General features: G+C 39.5%; 1 protein-coding gene across 1 annotated transcript in view; it reads right to left on the bottom strand.

Annotated features, from left to right (window-relative positions):
- Positions 1–21521, bottom strand: part of SVEP1 (sushi, von Willebrand factor type A, EGF and pentraxin domain containing 1) — a 147187-nt gene that overhangs the window by 114653 nt on the left and 11013 nt on the right. The window contains exons 2-3 of the mRNA XM_054397853.1: positions 9176–9431; positions 7816–7992 (exon numbers count right to left, since the gene is read on the bottom strand). Coding sequence (XP_054253828.1) covers positions 7816–7992; positions 9176–9431 — 433 coding nt within the window. The remainder of the gene's footprint in view (positions 1–7815; positions 7993–9175; positions 9432–21521) is intronic.

The raw sequence follows: 21521 nt of genomic DNA, 5'->3' as shown, positions 1-21521 counted from the left end.
CAGCCCAGAAAGCCAACCAGAGCCTGGACTGCATCAAGAGAAGCATAGCCAGCAGGTCAAGGGAGGTGATTCTCCCCCTCTACCCAGCTCTGGTGAGACCCCACCTGGAGTACTGCGTCCAGTTCTGGAGCCCCTATTACAAGAGGGATATGGACATGCTGGAACATGTCCAGAGAAGGGCCACCAGGATGATCAGAGGGCTGGAGCACCTCTCCTATGAGGACAGACTGAAAGAGTTGGGGCTGTTCAGTCTGGAGAAGAGAAGGCTCCCAGGTGACCTTATTGTGGCCTTCCAGTATCTGAAGGGGGCCTACAAGAAAGCTGGGGAGGGGCTTTTTAGGATCTCAGGTAGTGATAGGACTAGGGGGAATGGAATAAAGCTGGCGGTGGGGAGATTCAGGCTGGACATGAGGAAGAAGTTCTTCACCTTGAGAGTGGTGAGACCCTGGAATGGGTGATGGTTGAGGCCCCGTCCCTGGAGGTGTTTCAGGCCAGGCTGGATGAGGCTCTGGCCAGCCTAATGTAGTGTGAGGTGTCCCTGCCCATGGCAGGGGGGTTGGAACTGGATGATCCTTGTGGTCTCTTCCAACCCAGACTGATTCTATGATTCTATGAGTTCAGTATATAAAAAAATAATCTGGAAAACCATATCTGGATGCTTCCAGATACGACATTTTTTACAATGAGGGTGGTGAAACATTGGAACATGTTGTGCAGAGAGGTGGTCAGTGCTCCATATTTGGAAACATTCAGTATCAGGTTGGACAGAATTGTGAGCAACCTCATCCAGCTCAAGATGTCCCTGCTCACTGCAGAGGGATTGGACTAGATGACCTTTAAAAGTCCTTTCCAGCCCAAAACATTCTATGATTCTATGATTTCCCACACAAAGTATCTGTAAAAAAACATTTTCTTCAGTCTTTATTAAAACAATAATTATGAATGTTTTTTATATTTGAAGTTCCTGAAAAGATTTTTTTAAATATACTTAATCTACTGAGCTTCCATAACTTCATCTATAGCACTTGCTTCCTATATCCCTCTTCCTCATCCAATCGATTTAAATTTTTCCTGTACTTACCCATCTTGATGTTCTGATACAGTCACCAGAAAAACACAGTAATTAACATTTCATCTGTATTTAACCATCGTGATGTTATGCTCAAATTGCTACCCATAATGAGTCAAACAAGATTTAAAAGAAAAAGAAAAAATACACAGAGTAAGAGTTGAGAAATGCTTTTGCCAGTATTAATTATGCATCAATTCACCATGGCTTAGTCATGAGTATTTTGCACCCTTCCTTGAGGTTTAGACTCCTGCTTTCCTGTTTTGTCTTCTCTTTACATGACAGCCCATCATTTTAACATGGTTTATTCACAATAGAATCTCTGAGTATTATCACAGATAAAACACCACTGAATAAAGTCTGTAACTGAAGAAGGCTCCCCTTAAAAGAACATTTTTTTAAATTGATAAATTAAAAATACATTAACAAAGTATATAGAAGTATCTCATCCCCCGCCAAATGATTACAAATTGGGGGTTAATGCTCAGAGAGCTGTAAAGCAAAGGGTGCTGCAAACAAACTTACAGGTGCTGTACACAAAGCAAAGGCTCTCCACTCAAGCTTTTATGTCTCTACAATAGATGAGTCCAATTCCAGGTCTCTCTGAACAGCCCAGATTTTGTAAGCATTAATTAATACTTCATTAAACATAGACATCCCAAATTCCTAGCCCAGCTGTAATCTAAGGTTCTCCAACTTATCTTGTTTAACGTTTTAATTTTCTTCTTTTTGGATATCATGATTTGCAGGTTTGTGTATTGTGAGCTAACACATTAGCAGCCACTTGACCTCAAGGAGATGCTCCTTTTTTTTTTTTTCAGTTTAGCAGTTTTCAGTGGCTGCAAGTCTCAGTAGAAGCCTTGTTTTAGTGAGAGGCAAGCTATAACTGGAGGATATTTTTGTAATTTAGAGATTAAAAACTAGGAGAAAGAACAAAAAAACCTCCTGTCCAGTTTTAAGATACAGATTCATCACACAAAAGCATAAAATGGCACTGCCTTGAGAGACAGCAAGAAATAAAGTTCTGTGAGCTCAAAAATCTGCAGTTCTGACAATTAATTCAAACCTTCAGATTCAACAGGCAAATTCAGCCTCAGATTTTACTGTGGCTGGAGATATTTTGTACATTCTCCTCTTCACACTCCTTTTCTTGCACTCTTTTCTCTCCCTGTCTGTCAATTAGTTCTGGAATGCCAGAATGCTGCTGCAGGCACCTGCTGAAGAGACTAGTGGACGTTACAAGTTTTGTAATTTCTGGATGCCTTGAGGCTTGAGGGGATCTTGCAAACTTAGTGAAAATTTCCTTGTACAGTATGACAAGTTCAAGATGATGAGCAAAACCTTATTAAGCCAATTACTCCTAAAGGGTAGCTAAAAGAACACCTCCCAAAAAAGATTAAGAAAGGGTGACCCAAGTTCTGGGGTGGGTAGAAACCTCTATCTAAAGGAAAGGAGGAAGCGTGGCAGCATGGCAGAAGAGATGTTTAGCTTTCTTTGACTAGGCCACTGGAATCACTATTGGAATGAAAGTTCTTCCTGTCTAAAAAAAAAAAAAAAACTGCAAGCAATACATTAAACATGAATTTGTCTTTTTTTTTTTTTTTTTTTCCCTCACTAGAAAGCTATCCAGCTCTTGAACATCAGGGTTTGTTTTGCATTCTCAACAGGAACAACCCTGAAAATCTCATGGAAAAATAATGCTCAACTGAACACTGGGTCCAAAATCCAAGCAACCGCAAAATGCTAATCTCCTATGACTTGCTGGACTTTCCTGGAATTTCCTTAAAGATTAATGTATCTTCAGTTAACGTGTTCTGAATTACAATTAAAAAAAAATATCAAAGTTTTCACATAATTTTAGGCTTTATTGGAAAGGCTTTTAACAGATCTAATCCATGTGCTGTTTTGTAGGCAAACCTGTTGCCCTGGTAGTTGTGCAGATGACAACTGATAGGCTGCATACTCCTCATTCAAAGCCTAGGCAACCTATTGAATATTCATATGTATGGTGAAATTCTACACTTCAGTTACTATGCCCAAGTAGCCAAGCAAAAAATTAACAGAGGAAGGAATAACTATCACATACTAAAAGCATTTCTTTTAATAGTTCTGCCACATCAACTGCACATCATTCTCATGGCTACCATGTGCTGCAAAAATGGGGTCCACATGTTAGCTAAAAGTTAAGATTTGCCCAGTAAGTGTGATGACAGAATGAGAGAGTTGGGGCTGTTCAGCCTGGAGAGCAGAAGGATCCAGGTAGTCCTTAGGACAGCCTTCCAGTAACTGAAAGAGGCTAGAGAGCTGGAGAGGAACTGTTTCCAAGAGCATGTAGCACTAGTATAAGGGGCAATGGTTTGAAACTAGAGGAGGGTAGTGTTTGATTGGACAGTAGAAAGAAGATCTTCAATGTGAGGGTGGGAGAACACTGAACAGGCTGACCAGGGAGATTAATATATCCATTCCTGGAGATATTGAAGGTGAGGCTTGATGGGACTTGAGCAGCCTGATCTAGTTGGGGATGTCTCTGCTCTCTGCAAGGGTGTTCAATAAGATGACCTCTAGATTCTGTGACTCTGTGAGATGAACATGATATGTATCAGCTTTTAATTGCATGATCAAGAATCCAAAAGATCATCCAACCCAAGAGCCAACTTAAAAAAAGAATATTCTCTGGGAGTTCTGCTGAAAAAAACGTATGTGAAAAGGCTCTGTTAAGGACATATTCCCTAACTTCCTAATACAGAGATGAAGATACAAATGGAGATCTGATCATTTGTTTTACTTTTCTGTGGAACAAGCAGTTGCCTGGAGGAGACTGAGGTGGGATCTCATTCATGCTTACAAACATCTGAAGGGCAAGTGTCAGGAGGATGAAGCCAGGCTTTCCTCAGTGGTGGCCAGTGACAGAAGAAGAGGCAACGGACACAAACTGAAACGCAGGATGTTCCATGTAAACATAAGGAAAAAATTATTCACTTTGAGGGGTGACAGAGCACTGGACAGTCTGCCCAGAGAGGCTGTGGAATCTCCATCTTTGGAGTATGCAAAATCCACCTGAACCTGTTCCTGTGTGATTTACTTCATATGATGCTGCTCCAGCAGAGGGGGTGGACCAGATGATCTTCAGCGGTCCCTTTCAACACCTACCATTGCATGAATCTGTGCTGTGACTTAAACAGCCCATTTTTTTAGTGATGGAATGGAAGACACAGTCTTACTGTGGAAATCACATATTATTTTTGCTGACCGCTGTATTTTTGTTTGGTTGTCTGTAGTTTGAAATTCAACATTTACAATCAAGGAAAGGAAGGAGGAAAACCACTAAAGCATTATTAAAAAGGAAGTGTTTATGTACTCTACAATACTTGAGACTGGCTTTGACACTGCTTCTGTTCTTCCACTTTTTCGCTTCCTTTGTCACAGTTGTCACAGATGTCTCTGGCTGCATGAGGTTTCTAGTGTGGGCCAAGAAGCTTTTGTTTGGTTTGCTTTTTAAAGTCAAGAACAGTCAGTCTGTTCCTCTTTCTGTGGCACTTCATCAACAATATTACAAAGAACAGGAGGGGGACAATGAAGCCAATTCCTGCTTTTTGGCACAGAGCATGTGGCTCTTATTTTACTTAATGGAAGCTTTCTAGAGAGTCTTTTTTTTTTTTTCAGGAAATCAGGTAATTTCTGTATGCTCTTGTGCATATGCATTATAGCACCTGGCTGTTATTTGTAGTTTCAAATGTGAGCCATCAGAATAACTATGTAAAAACCACAACATTGCTGCATTGTTATTCCGGTGTCTCACATTTAAAACTACAAAAAGCCAGGTGCTATAACGCATAAACACAAAAGTATAGAGAAAATAACCAGAGAAAAATAACTAAAATAGAGGAAAGAACAGATCCATCCATTCCAGGAGGAACAACTTCCCATATTAATGAAAAATCTAAAAAAAGCCTTTCTGTATTCAGTAAACATAGACTAGTAGAGTACCTGCAAATTTAACCAATCAGAAGCTAAAAGTAGCCCAATTAAAATGTAAGTCCTGTCACTGTTAACTTGCCAAAAGTCCTCCTGCACATTATACAGTGAAGAAAAGTTAAGATGCATTCTTAAGATTCCTTATGCTTTACAAATCCACAGCTATGCTCAGCTGGGAAGCGTAAGAAAAAAAAAGGTTAGAATCCTTTTCAGAATAAAAGATTTCAAAAGATGCTGATTTTCCCCTAAGCAACACATGCTGCCTTTTGGGTTTATGTATCTTGTAGATTAATATAATAGATGATCAGAGAGACATATTTTATACAATAGGCTTGAGTTACTCAGGTGAAATTCTCCCTGAAATATATTTTTGAATCTTCAATTATTTTCACATATACACCAGATGGCTGCAATCATCATCTTATTTACAAAGTATTTGATACCAACTCCTTTTAAAAAAAATATTTTAGAAGCACTTGATGACGTGAAATGAAACTTTTACCTACAGTTGTGAAGAAATCAGACATACAATTGTTGCTGGCACTTGAAAGGTCTGTTTTACCCCATAAGAAGATCCTTGCATGCAGAAAAAGTAACTATAAAATGATAAGCCTGACATCCTTAGGAACAGCACAAAACAATATTTAATGACGCAAGCCACTGATAGAGGCAGAAATTAATTTATTTTGTTCATCAAACAGATTAGTTAATGGAGCATTTGAGGTGCAGGAAATGGACCTGAAATACAAAAAAAACTCAAAACCTGAGATTAAAATTTGCTTTCTTTTCTGATACAAATGAAATGGAATTGAATAGTGTATATATTTGTTTAAAGTTAATCATGCACACAAGAAAGCTGCACCCACTTATAGAAAACAGGATTCTGATCCAATGTGTCTGGGCCGACATTGACTCTAATTACATTCTTCTACTCATGTTGTACTCAAACCCCAACAAATTCCTGCTTATCTACTTCTCTTAATGCAAAACAAAAGAAAGATCCTCCACAGGCCCAAGGTGAATGATACAACTGATTAACTCCCAAAGACCAACACTCAGTATCTCAGTCCTTTCTTGAACTGGTGACAGACAATGCCTTTAGCCCACGACATCCTCGTGTACGGTCTGGATCCTTCAGTGTATCCTTATAATCCTTGTGCAGGCATACACCCATCACAGTCTCCGTTAAACCTTCCCCTGAAGGAAGGTTTCTGCTCTCATGAGACCCCACCCAGAGTACTGTGTCCAGCTCTGGAGCCCCTATTACAAGAAAGATATGGAGGTGCTGGAACGTGGCCAGACAAGGGCCACAAGGATAATCAGAGGGCTGGAGCACCTCTCCTATGAGAATAGACTGAGAGACTTAGGGTTGTTCAGTCTGGAGAAGGCTGCAAGGAGACTTTATTGTGGCCTTCCAACATCTGAAGGGGACCTACAAGAAAGTTGGGGAGGGACCTCTCAGGGTGTTGGGTAGTGACAGAACTAGGGGGAATGGATCCAAGCTAGAGGAGGGTAGATTTAGAATAGATGTTAGGAAGAAGCTCTTCACTATAAGGGTGGTGAGATACTGGAACAGGTTGCCCAGAGAGGTGGTGGAAGCCCCGTCCCTGGAGGTTTTTAAGGCCAAGCTGGATGTGGCTCCGGGTAACCTGATCTAGTGGGAGGTGTCCCTGCCCATGGCTGGGGAGTTGGAACTAGATGATCCCTGAGGTCCCTTCCAATCCTGACAATTCTGTGATTGTATGAATTCTTCAGCTTTTAGACACAAATCTGTCTGCCTCTGTTCTCTGAATAGAGTTACCAACTCTTCCATGTTACTTCACAAGACTCTCTACAGGTCATAAAAACCACATTTAAAAAGCAGCATGACCTTCATAAACAGCTACACAACTATGACCTATGCATCCACTGCACTTAGATCACATCTCATGAAGAAACATCTCATGAGAGCTGTGATGTGCAGAATGTGAGAATATGAGAATACAAAGAAGGCCAATGTAAGTGCTGCATGTTGTTTCTCCTTGTGAAAAATCTGATTATAACTACTCCTTTTGTCCAGCTCACAATACAGACATAACAGAGTTCATATATGCTCTGATAATTTTGATATTTTTGTCCTAGAAAAATCAATAGACTTGGATAAAACCTGCGTACCATCTCTGATGATGAAGAACTGCAAATCATTATTTCAGCTGTAGATTTTGAATGTGTAATAGTAAAGGGACTTGTCCAGAAAGCAGTAACAACAATCTCAGTGAAACGCGGTAACAAGTTTCGGTTTAGTGACCTGAATGTCTTCTTCCTCTTTAGTAAATGCAAGTCAACATGAGAGAACCGAAGAACATTTGGTGAACTAAATTTCACTAAGGCTTTTTCCTGCAAAGATCCACATAACAGCCTCTTTCCAAAGAGGAAAGTTTATATAGGCTCAAAAAGTAATATAAAAAAACTCATAAAGGAAAAATTCACTGCAAGACTTCAGTGCAAAGACATTACCTCAGACTCAATCAACTCCAGCCACAAGTTGGTAGCAATTTGCATTTTAGGGAAGTTGTCCCATTCTTACCTCTTTCCTGTGCATCACTTCAAGGTGTTGCTGGAGATGAGTTTGACCGCTAGGACTATTATATGTCTTCATCCAGGGCTAGTTTTCCAACAGCATTCTAATGCAGATTTGTAGTCATCATACCTAACAGAAAATCTTACCCCCAACTAAATCAGCCATGCACTCAAGACATTCAGAGAAACCCAAGCAGTGAGAGGTGACTCACCTGTGCATTCATGCTGTAGTCCTTTCCCATAGTATCCTTTTTCACAGATGCACTCAAACTGGCCAGTGTGAGTGCCACATTTACAGCTTGCCATGATGTCGCAGCAGTTTTCATTGGCCTCACAGAGATAGGAACAATGTGATATATCTTCTTGGATATAGCTGCCAGAGGGCAGGTCTGAAATAGTATCAGTCTGTTAACAAAAAATCCAAACAAGTCCAGCCACAGCCTCACCTTATGTCACTAGTGTTGTATTTTTTAAAAAAACTAGGTTCCAGTTCTAAGCAGTAACAATGGCAGCGTGAAGCAGAGCCTTGCTACAATCAAAATGTAAGACAACAATTGATGTGCTTATTCTAGAAAAAGGCTCACTCAAATCCATGGTGCAAGGATCCTCACATTTTTTCACTTGGCTTCATTTGAGGCTAATACTGCCAAGAACACAGTTCTACTTCCAACAGAAGCTGCTGAGACAGCTTGCCCTGGCTTTGGTGGATGCCATCTTTGGCATTAGGACAGTATTTGGTCATGGCATGTATAACTAGTTGGTCATATTGAAAAATAAAACATCTCCACTGGCAAATTCACATAGATCAATTAAATCTTACCTGGAACAAAGAGAATGGCAGTAAAATGTGCTACTTACGTAAAAGTAGCATGTTCTCAAAAATTCAATGTAGTAAATAAATTCCAATAGTTAGTCTGATGCATATTTTAAGCCTTAATCAAGCAGCACTGGCTTATAAATGAAGGTCTAGTCATGTATTCTCATTTACTAGCCTAAACATATTCTATTTTTCAGGAAGAACTCTTTGGAGGTTTTTTTAGAATACAGTAGATTGAATAAAGATAAAAACAAGTCAAAACTCCTTCCACCCCTTGTTTTCTGCAGATTTGCTGAACATAAGGGGTCATAAGCGTAAATTATATTTACCCTTATACACAGAAATCTCAATCAGTTCTGAACAGGCTAGCTTTTGCTACTGTGTAAAATACATGTACCAAGGCTATTGCTAAGGTGTCTTCATGACAACTATGCATATGACTACAAGATTCATCTATTCAAGCAAGAGATACACTGGCCCAAGACCATTCTTGATGGACAAAATGGAGATAGAGATATGCAAGTATATGGAGGAGAATTTGGCTCACATTTTGTTGATGATGAGTTAGTCAAGCAAACTGTTTAACATTTTACCTAAGGAAGGAAACATCAGCACAGCTGTTAGAAAGTAAGAGGAACAGAAAAAAAAGAAAAGGAATAACCACTACATGAAATGTAATTACAAGACAGTACTGGAAATCTTTCTTTTCAGACCTCTCTGTTCTCTATATACTGGTGAGGTTAGTTCATTAATACCTTCATGCAGAGCCCTGCGTGCAAGGGCTTCAAACTCAGTAAAGCTGTGAAGAAGGTAACAGTGATCCTCTTTTGGGTGGGATGCCATGTCGTTCAGTTCTCGGATATTCCCCTGCCATATCCCAAAGGTGAAGATCTCCACTCCAAAGTCACGCAAGGATGCTGCAATAGGCCTTGGGTCTCCCCCATTGGAATATCCATCAGTAATGAGAAATATCACCTTTGTGGCATTCCCACGGGCATGCTTCAGTATTTGCTGAAAAAGAAAATGAAAGCGCACACCTCAGCAAAGGATTATAAGCAGCTGATCTTCTGTACACTATCTTCTGTACACTATCTTCTGTATACTTCTATACACTCCGTAATGAGGTTCTTTCTATTTGAATTACACAGCTAGATTAAGCCCTTGCGAGACCATTCACTATAATGAGGATCAACCATCTGCAAGTAGAGCCTGTGGTTAGGGGAGGCCAACCTCCTTGTCTCACTTCAGATGGTCACAGTCTGCACAATCATAGAAATCATGCCATGAGCTGAAATGAGACACCACACTGACTGATGAGGTCAGCCATGCATCAGACAGCAGTGATCCTGAAAGGTGTTTTAACAACTTTGTTCAAGGGTGGAATTTGAATAGGTAATACAAATATTGAAAATCTAGTGCAAGACTCATAGGACCACAGTTCAGATGCTGCCAGCTGTCTCAGTGCCACAGGGGAGCAATGGATGCATATCAACTGCCAATTTGGTCAATGCTGCTTTCCTATTCAGCACATTAAAACCATGTGTTTCCAAACGCACTCAACCGTTCAAGTTGGTGAAAATTCACCTTATGCCACCATGAAAATATGCTGGAAATATGCTGTTGAAGATGGTGGCACACCTGCTCTCATTTTCATGGCTTTCATATACGGAATCTATGGACAGATTTTCTCCAGCTTGCAGGGGTTAATTAAGAATAAAAGCATTTTATTAGGGACCATTTTGCTAAAAAAAAATTCCTCAGATCTACTGGAAAAACTGAAGGGAATGACAGATCAATGAAAGGTAAAGTCAAAACCACAGACAAAAGCATTGAAAACAACTCTAATATGCAGTATCAACTTCATATGAGTAACTTGCGTGCAGTTAAAACTTCCACTCTGATTATCTGGCTATATATCTGGGAATATTTATTTCCATATGTTCCTTCTCACCTTTGCTCTACCTTGTCTAAAAGCTGAAATCAAACAAAATTCTGGAAAGCAGAATAGTGACTGTGTTGTTCTCTCTTCCTAGATGGAAAAGAGCCCATACAGCAATTTCCTAGTGAATGCATAGACAGAGAACATGCCACAGCAAATGAACATACACTTGCATGTATATGAAGGAAAAGGTAGCGAGATGAGGAGGTTCTGTCATAATCAGGAGATGCACAGAAAAGAAAATATAAATGAAAATATAGCTGTGCCTGGTGAGACTTCATAAGCCTCTCTGCATGAAGAGAAATGTAAAAGGTTTTAGAACAGATGAAAACATTAGATTAGCCAGATACAAGTTCCTACTCACTGCCAGGCTCATAAATTATACATAAAACCCAAAGAATTTGGGTATTTCTCTTATTAAAAAAGCTTCAAAAGAATGACCATGCACAGGGTGACTTGGTTGCCTATATGCACCTACATGCCTCCTATAGTCAGCTACCGAACCTTCACAACTAATGCCACTGCACTAGGAAACTGGAATCTGGAAAAATAAGCAGGTCTCAAAACTATAATTTCATGCATGGAAAACAAAACCCAAATCTGACAAAGATCATTAGAGTTTCCTATGGCATCATGCATTCAAAGACTGAATGTCAAGTCAAAGACAATAGTTAATTAAATTTAACAAGGTAACCAATTGAAGATAAACAAATGACTAACAGCACATTCAGTTTTCTTTATATATGTAAACTGGTTGCTTCTAGGAGAACAAAATCCTTCTACCTGTATCTCCCACCATGGCAACTGCTTTTCTGTTGGTTACTAGCGTTTGTTTTTCTTGAAAGTCTAAGGTAACAAATATGATCTAATGTGTATTAAAATCATCTGATGTTTTCATCCATTAAATTATAAGGCCCATGTCCAATATATTGTTACTCTTCTCCCATTTGGATTGTGGTTATTTTAACCTGAGCAAGCATTCCCTATTCAATTTTCTCCACTAAAACGCTCTGCCCAGATCACTTTAGCTTGTCTGTCATAGCCCCCACACCTCTATATAGTCCCTTCCACCCTGCTGCCATTTACAGATTTAAGGATCATTCCTTCTAACACTTCACACAAAACATTTGTAATAATATGCTATAGTGCCTGGGTGAGGATGTGCCCCACAGATTCCTGCCCATTTCACCCTTACAGTCTGACAGTGACATAGGGTTAATTACTCTGTGAGTACGTTTGCTCCTGGACAACAGGCAGACCACCTGCAAAATGTAATGTTAACATGCTGTGGACAAGAAACCACTCTGTGGATTTTCCATGATCATAATCAGCCAAGTATGTCAGAGGGTAAGTATGGGACCATCACCAATCTTCTCCTGGTGGCCAAGTGCTGTCTGTGACCCTAAAGAAGGAGATTGTGAAGGTGTGCTTTTCTCCTTCCTTTGTGAACTTGCACAGAAGGAATTATATGCAGACTTTTAATTTGGTAGCACGCAAATTACTACCATGTTTATTTGAGTAATGGGTTGCACCATATAATACAATCAACAGACTACATTTAACAGACCTTCAAATTATACAAACCCCCTATCATTGTATGATGAGTAGTAAATGTATTTAACCCACCCTTTATAAACATAAATCTTAAAAATGGAGATGAACTGAGTTGAGTACTTTTATCATAAAATCTTAAAGTAAGATCTATAAAATAAAATTGCCTGGCTTTCAGCTCAGTCAAAAGGCTAGTCCAACCTGCAGAGATTTTACAACCTTTCTCAAGTCAGGCCACATTTCAGGACCAATTGATTTTGATTTGGCAATTCACCCAATTCCAGGTAGATACTGAACAAAAGCAGGCACACACCCCATAAATTAAAGCACAGACTGCTGGCACTATAGCGTGAAAGATTGCTAAGCAATGTTTTGCTGTTGGGCTTGATTTTGTTGCTACTTGTACACAAAACCCAAAGGGAGTGAAACCAAACTCCCTTGCACACAAAAATATCCGTCACAAAACAAACCTATTTGTTGTTTCTAATGTTGCTTAAGTCATAAGTGCAAAACCAGAATGAAGTGAAAGACCAGAATGAATTAATGAGAAAGATCACATAGGTGAAAATAAAGACAAGGCAAAAGACAAGAGGAAGAACAATTTTTTAAAAATTAAATAAATACAAAAGCCTTATTGAAAAATGCATTCCAAAACTGATGCTCAAAGATAAGCTGCATTGAAGGCAGAGAGTAACACATTTAATTAACATTTTTAGCATTAACTGCTATTTTAAAAGAGAATGCAAGCAACTTAAACTTTCCAACTTCTTAAGTATTCAGGATGAAATTTTCCAGTCAGGATGTTTGTCTCAAGATGTTTCAGAGAAAATAGCTTTTATTTAGAAAAACAAGATGAGGAAAAACATATGTTGCATCCATACTTGTTTCTTGCAACCATAGCATCTCTGAGCTTTACAGACAAAATTTTGATCTGCAAATCACATTTATAATAAAAATGGGGAAGAAGGCCTCAAATTAATGCAGGTTGTGGAACTTGTGCAACTGAGGAAGAAATCACAGCTTTCAGAGAATTAAGAGAAATAATAGAGATTGCCAGTGCAACTCTCTGAAGATGCCACCTGCACAGAGCTTGCTCTAGCAGAATATGATTTTGAGAATTTTGACTCATCATTATGTCATAACGTGTACAAAAAAACTTAATTTTTGTAGGATGTGGGCTTTGCAATTTTAGTATATACTTTGGGCACCATTTCCCTCTGTGTGCAGCACAAAGCTGCACAAACTGTGCAGGGGAAGGCAGTGGACAGCATTACACACTGCCCTAATTTGTCAGCAGGTGATACTCAGAGTAGGTAGCAATCAGACATGTATGTTTTCCCTAAATGCAAGGACACATCTGCATGGCCAATAAGCAAACTAGCTGAAGTCCCAGTAGTCTACCCAGGACAACACATATCTCAGAAAGCATTATTTAATTCTGATTAGTAAATTGCAGGGAGCTTTGCTTTGCAAACTAGACTGCCAGCAACGTCACCTGCAACTGCTGTACACAAAATCTTCACGGCTTTCTCTGCAGCCAAGAAAGGTTCACTGGTTGTAGGTCCTGTGAACAACAGTTTAACAGCTTATCAAGCCTTTTTGAAATGTGCAAGTTGTCAGTTGAAGTCAGTGGAAAACACCAGGAAAAGACCATTTTTGAAGGGGCTTAGGTACATGACCCTGAGATAAGACAAGAAACCAACAGCTTCTATGTCCTTTGCATCTGAAAGGGCAACCTCTTTGGGGCAGCACTTCTTTCACACACGAGACAATTTGAGCTAACAGATAAGAGCATGAAGTTGCCTTCCTGCTACCTGACAGACTCAACTATTGAGGCACCAGTGTAGAGTTTCTCTGAGTAGAGAAACAGACAAACAGACAGGATTGCTACACATTGTCCCAGATACCAAAACAAAACAAAGCCACTACTTGGCCCTCATGTCTTGCAGCTGTAATTCTAGACACACAATCCCTGTTGTAAAACAGCAGAGGAAAAGAACAAGGGAAAGAGAGAAATATTCAACATGTGAGGGATTGGGAAAACAAAACAAAACAAAACAAATTCCACAATTCCATTTTTAAATAATTCATATATATTTTATGGCCCAGTTAGTGTTTTTTTTAACTTCTGCCAAAGCACAGTGACACAAGGGACAGGCCACCATCTGCTGAAAACCCCAGTTGACAGTCAGCACTGCTCTGCCTCTTCTTTCCAATATTGTGTGGCAATTCCCATCAGTTTTTGTTTCTTTTAACCCTGACTCACACACCTCTGTTCCAAGACATCTTGCTCCTTCCCTCTCCAGCATATTTTGAAAGTCTGGTTTTTTACCAAAAGAAATGTCATAAATTTTAAAATGTGTGTTTACTTAAACCCGAAACTTGTAGCACACAGAGGTTATTCCATGTATTTAGCCAGTCCCCACCAACTGCACAGACACAAAGATCAGAATTACAGAAATCACAGGATGATAGGGGTTGAAAGGGACCTCTGGAGATCACCTAGTCCAACCCTCCTGCTAACACAGGTACACCTAGATCAGTTTGCATGGGAATGCATCCAGATGGGTTTTGAAAGTCTCCAGAGAAGAAGACTCCCTAAAATCCATGGGCACCCTCTTCCACTGCTCCAGCACCCTCAAAGCAAAAAAGTTTCTCTTTAAATGCAAGTGAAACTTCCCGTGTTCTAGTTTGTACCTGCTGCCCCATGTCCTCTCTGGGCACCACTGAAAAGAGCCCAACTCCATCTTCTTGACCTCCACCCTTTAGATATTTATATGAATTGATAAGATCCCCTCCCAGTCTTCTCTTTTCCAGGCTTAAGAGCCCCAGGTCTTTTAGCCTCTCCTTGTAAAAGACATGCTCCAGTCCTCTAACATCTTTATGGCCCTTCATTGGACTCTCACTGGTAGTTCCCTGTCCTTCATGAACTGGGGAGCCCAGAACGGGAATGGCTAGGGGCATCATCACCAGAATCTCTTTTGAACTGCTTGACGACACTCTTAATGCACCTCAGAACAGTGTTGGCCCTTCTTGGCCACAAGGGTGCATTGCTGCCTCATGATGATCATCTTGTCCATCAGCACTCCCAGGTCTTTCTCTGCAGAGCTGCTTGCCAGTAGGTCAACCCCTGACTTGTATTGGTGCAGGGGGTTATTTCTCCCCAGGTGCAGAACTCTGTGCTTGCCCTGACTGAAATTCATGAGGTTTCCCTCTGCCCAACTCTCCAGCCTGTCCAGGTCTTGCTGAATAGCAGCACAGCCTTCTGGTATGTCAGCCACTCCACTACTCCTAGTTTTTTTTATCAACAGCAAACTTGCTGAGAGTACACTCTGTCACTGATGAAGATGTTGAGCAAGACTGGACCAAGTACTGACCCCTGGGGAACACCATTATCTACAGCACTCCAACTAGACCCTGCACCATTTATCACAACCCCCTGTGCTCTGTCATTCATCCCATTCCCAATCTACCTCACTGTCCACTCATTTAACCCATGCTTCCCAGGCTTACATGCTTCCTAAGCTTACCTATGAGGCTGTTAAGGGAGACAGTGTGCAAAGTCTTGCTGAAGTCAAAGCAGCCAACATTCCTTGCTCTCTCCTCATCTATACAGCTGGTTACACCATCACAGAAAGCTATCAAATTACTTTTTTTTTCTTGATAAGTCTCTGCAGTCCTTTCATAAATTGTCAAGTTCTCCAATAAATAAAGCTTAACTGCCCACTGAAGAGTACTTGGAAATTAAAAGGATCCAGAGAACTCATTTCTTTGGTATGAATGTCCACATCTGCTTCTGATTTTACCATCAGATGAAACCGAACAGCAGCCATAACTCAAAATAAGGTGCTGAATGACCTGTTTAATGGAAGAACACAGCCCATTCGGTCACTACTATAATAATAAGTGATAAGTACCAACAAAGCAAAATAATTAATACTCTTGATGATTGCAAAGAAATGCATGGGGCCACTAGAAACAGCTTGTCTTTTACTGTTCTAGGACCTATATTCTTGTCTACACTTCTTTCACAGGAGTGATAGATCAGTTCCAGTAATCTAATAATAAAACATTCTTTTCACATTAGCAAAAAGTTATTACCATCTGTATTGTATTCAGTTTCTGTTTAGTGTGTACAAATATCTGGCACTTGCCTTTTACTTTGTGCCAATAACAGCCCTTAGAATGAAAAAATGAAGTCTTGTGCAACAAAATAGTTGTACAAAATCCTCCTCTAGAAATTCACTACTGTAAGTCAAAATGAAATCCTATCAGTACAGTCACAAACCCAGTTAAAACTTCAACTTCTGTGATTTTTAATCTTAATATACCATACAGAAATTGTAATACAAAATCAGGAGGAGTAGCATCTGAGATCAAGGACTTCTTTGGCCATTTGACAGGCACAGTAATGATGCCATCAAGGGTTCTTTGCTACTGCCCCAATCTCATGTTCTGCATCAAATCCATAAACGTTTGATCTTGGGCCTGATCTCTGTCTTTACTCAGTATTTTGCTTTTAAAGAAGACTTTGACAATAGTGAATTGATTATTAATATATCTGTCTAAAGGGAAACAAAATTAATTAGGTTTATCTGTCTCACTTTACAAACTAAGCTTTAGATAACATCAGGTTTATCTGCCTTACTTTACAAACTAAGCTTTGGACATCAGACAGTCCCAGGAACCTTGCAAGGAGAAGCTTGACTTAGAAGATTTAGATTGGAACCTAGATTTCAAAGTAACATTATCCACGCATTCATCACAAAAATTGCACTGTTCCTTGTATACCTTGTAGAGCTACTAAGGGAATGTTACTGGTTTGTACATCAGGAAGAATCACCACTGCATTTCAGAACCCAAACAGAAAGCCCTTCGTTAACGAGACATTCAGCTCTGCTATACCAGTAGACCACTTATACTATGAAATGCATAAAACCTACACACCATGGGATGAGCTCTAAACAGAACAATTCTTTTTCCCAGAGAATCACTTATTCACTTTAAAAGAAAGTATTCCCATTTTATAGTATTACAGACTACAACTATAAATACAACATAATAATTATTTGATTTATATTAAAATGAAGAAATTATACTAAAAAAAAAAACAAAAAAACAAAAAACCCCACAGCATAGATTTGACCTATATATTCAGTAGGATATTAAACCAGTAAGTCTTAATGCATTACAGACAGCTTCAGAGGTGGATCTGCATGTCACTGACAAAGGGAAATGGGAACACAAAATGTTTTTGCAAAGTCCACCCTTTGTTTCAAGGTTCCCTTACTTTCATCCCTCCTATAGGTAAAAAGTCCAAATCTGGAAGGAAATTTAATACAAATAAATGTTCTGGAAAGAAAAAAAAATCAGTACTGGGATCAACCATAACTTTTGTTGGAGGTGAAGCATCTTATCACTAATTCCTAAGCAATACTAAGGAAGTTGGTCATCTCTGAAGAGTAATTCAAAGTGAGAGAGTGACAAATACTGTTCCCCTTAATCATGCCACAAATGTTGTTACTCTTTTACACAGAAGAGCTGGCTATACTTCCTCTGTCTCTTCCCTAAAACAGCAAAGGTCTGGATTTTACCACCTTTTCTTTTGGTCACTGAAAACTGCTACTTTCCGAGCTCCACTCAAATGAATCTTGACCATTCTTTAGGTTTCATTGCCCCTTTCAGGAAAGGAACCCAATGACAGCCCATAATTGATTGGATGTTGTGGTTTCTGATTGTTACCTTTCCACACATTCCTCTGCACTGCTATACAAGCACTTGAGAGTGAGCTATCCCCTATTAGGAAGAAATTAACTAATCTGAATGTTTTCCTTGAATATTCCCCTAGCAGGAACTGCATTTATAATTTAGGGGAAAGATGTATCTATAGAATTAATGTGTATGTTTAAGTAGTGCTACAAAAAATGGACTGCTGAAGGTAACAACCAAAACAAAATCTTGAAAAAAAACCCCAACCAAACAAACAAAAACAACAAAAAACCCCCAAACCAAACCAAACAAAAAAAGTAATTTAAAATACAATCATTTCCCGCTGGTCTAGTCTTGTTGTGACAATGATTTTTCACTTCAGTTAAATAATGTACCAGCTCTATCAATTATTTTCTCAGTATTAATTTACACAACAATGGGTGGGGTATCCTTATGCATCTGCCTTTTAATCGTTCCTATCCTTCTTATCCCCTCCATTTTTCCATTCAGCCTTCATCTCTTCTTTCCACAGTGTCACCCTCTCTGCATGTAGTTATCTTCCACTTGTCTTTCATCCTTTCCTAACCCCTATGTGGTTTTGCATAATTGAGAATGCACTTTACAATCTCTTTTCAATAACAAAATGCAAGAATCCTAACTAATTTCTTTTTTGCTTTAGCCACAGCACTTACCTGCCAAGCCTCTCTAAGTAACTGGTACGTATGACCTGAGTAAGTCCCATAGCTGAATGGAACATTCTCACTCTATGGATCTAAGAACACAGGTAAAAAGCCAGGCATGCTCACAGTCAGGAAATGTAGGGACATGTCATCTGGGGAGAGACTGACAGATCTAGCATTTTTCATCCTGGAGTGAAGAAGGCTTGAGGTGCTCTCATTCATATATATAAATACTTAATGGGGGGGGGAAGGGTGAAGAGGGAGGGGGAGTAAAGAAGATGGATTCAGACTCATCTAATTAGTAGCATGAGGCAAAAGACACTAACCAAAACACAAAAAATTCCACTTAAACGGAAGAAAACATTTTTACTGAAAGGGTGATTAACCAGTGAAACAGGTTTTCCAGAAAGGTTGCAGGATCTCCATTCCCGGAGATATTCAAAATCCAACTAGACACAGTCCTGAGCAACCTGATCCTGTTGACCCTACTTCGAGCAGAAGGGCTGGACTAGTTGGTCACCAGAGCACCCTTCCAAACACAATGATTCAGTGACTCTGTGTTTTGTGATATGGGAAGAACACAGCCAGCTTCCAGTTTTTAGCACTTTTTATTAACCTGACGTTTTTGCCTCTTTCTACGGCATGGATTCTGCCTGTAATGCCTGCGTTACATTTTCAACTCTTTAACTAGCATTACAAACTTTAAAAAAAAATGCCATTTCATTCACTTTGTACACTTTGAAAAATGATTAAAACATTCTTACCTTGCAGAGAAAAGCTATGCACTCCAAGACTAAGATAATTATCTTCACATTGCGTAAAGGTTGTTTCTTCCTCCCATCATCCAAAAAAATGTTTATTCCCAAAACCATCACTCCCTTTGCAATGACAGGAGCTACTGCATAGAATTTTGACCTACACACTTGTTTCACACAAGTGCTAGAACTGGATTTGCTGACTTGAAATTGGGTGGCTTTGAATAAGAATAGAATGTACCTACTTTCCAGTAAACCACCAACACACACATATCCTTCATATTCTGTCAAACTGAGGTCTTCCTGAGGCATCAAAAGACAAGGTATGTTATGTAAATAGCCATTTCCTCAGCTCTTGGTACTGCACAACAGGTTTATCAGGGTTTTGAAAAGTTGCTGGGAGCTTTATATGCTGCTATGCTGTGTACTATGTTCAAAGTATCACCTTGCTAACAGATGTCAGTTTGGTTTGAAAAATGAAAAATCTGAGTGTTCTTCATGTGTGAGCCATTTCCATTATTAATTTCCATTATTAATACAATCCAGATGTTACTTCACTTCTCTAGTGCTGCTCTGGTCTTTTGCTAATAATAGAGACTTGAAAAATACTTTACTGAATTAAGTAATTAAACTTCATGTATTTTCAGACCAAGCATTCACACCACTAGTGCATCTGCTGAATATTTGTTTCTTTTGTTTTAAACATTCATCACTTTAACAAAGCAGGGAAAAAAAGCTGAACAGAATAATTAATTCCTAAATGACAAACACAATTCATGACCCAGCCCATCTACTGCCAGCTCTCACTGCTCAGTTATCTTCTGAGTATCTATCTTCTTTGGTCCAGGACTGCTAGAATTGAGCAACATGAATACACAGTTATTGCTGATAAGAGCTGTCCCAGCCCAACTGAGTGTGGCGGAGTGTTTGGGAGAGAAATAGGACAGACAATTGGATTCTCTGCTTCACTGTTTACAGTGCATACACATAGCAGAGCACCACAGCTCAGAATGCTAAAGCTTTTCACAGGCTGCCTGTCAGATTCAAGGAGGTTCTTCATCTTCCTGGTTGAGGTTACCAGAGACACTCTGAACCAGAGGGAGCATCATAATTTTAACAGGAGCTTTTGTTTTGAATTGTGTTAACATTACAGCAAAATAAGTCGCTTAAAGATTTGAACATGCTCCTGGTCACCCAAAGAGCCTAGCTATGGCTGAAGGCAACAATGCTTTTAATTTCTGCACCAAGGTCAATCAGAAAATTCTGAGCACCATAAACACTCTGTCTTGTCTGGAAAATCTAGCTTTCAAATTTCAATAACAATTGGAACTGGAGGACAAAGGTTAAAAGTGCCACAGAACATGCACAATATACAACATACGGAATATTAGTACTGAGGTTTCTGTCAGGAAATATTGCTAAATATGATGTATTTTGATGGAAAGGCTTCTTTTAAGTCTTGGAAATGGATTAAAAATAGTATTACTTCTTTTGTCCTGACTTCTTAAAAATTTTAATGCCTGGAATTCAGTCCCTACTCTCAGAACAAATCACTTGGAAGCTTTTCTTGTTTTTCTTTCTATCTCTGGAGCAAAGAACATGGTAGGACTGACTTCTCTGTTAAGGTACTAAATCTAAAAGGCTGGGGATCAGAGGCTGCTTACTGTCAGCCTCACCATTAACAGATCCAAAGCAAGAGAGGAAAGAATGGTTTTTTCGGGAAAAGCAACTTCCGTTCCTGAAAGATTTACACACCATCATCTAGATACCACACTGATGAAAGGTTTTATTCACTGAGTTGTTAGTTCTGCTACTGTATCAGAAAAAAACATGTTAATCCCTGCAGCAATATCTCATTTTTCTCATGTTCCCCCTGCCTCTGTATCTTACACTGGGAAATAGTGGTGCTTTGTGGCACTATCCTGTAACTAGTGTGCCTTCTAAGGGAGGCCTGTCTTGGTGACCTGCAACACAGTAGATGCTGGCACACCTCTCTCTCTTTGCATCCCCAAACCTCTTCTCTTCCTTAATTCACACATGGCTGGTTGACAGAACATAGATCAGGAAGGCCACTGTATACGGTGCAATGCAGATCCTTCCAGGCAGGAACATCCATCTCAGCTCTCAGAGACATAAGTTATGAAAATGTCAGATATGCTCTGATCATACAACCTTGTGAGGCTTGTGATTAGATCAGCTTTCTGTAGCCCAGGTAAAAAGGCTGAGATAAGTACATCATGGCAAGACAAGAACTAACTACTACCCAGGTGTTACAAGTTTCCTTGCTGGTAGTGTCCAACTCAGCCATGAGACACAGAACACTCTTCTTTATGCCAAAAGGAGTACGTTATCCTATGGTTGCTCCCTTTTTTTTTTCCAGGAAGTTGTAGTTCTTCATCTATGTCTTATGCTTAGCACATAACAAGAATGAAAGAACATCAGCAAGGCTAGAGAATATGTTAATGCT

The sequence above is a fragment of the Indicator indicator genome, chromosome Z (assembly GCF_027791375.1).
Source record: "Indicator indicator isolate 239-I01 chromosome Z, UM_Iind_1.1, whole genome shotgun sequence".
NCBI lineage: Eukaryota > Metazoa > Chordata > Aves > Piciformes > Indicatoridae > Indicator > Indicator indicator.
The sequence above is the reverse complement of the archived record's forward strand: the minus strand, read 5'-3'. Positions and strand labels throughout refer to the sequence as shown.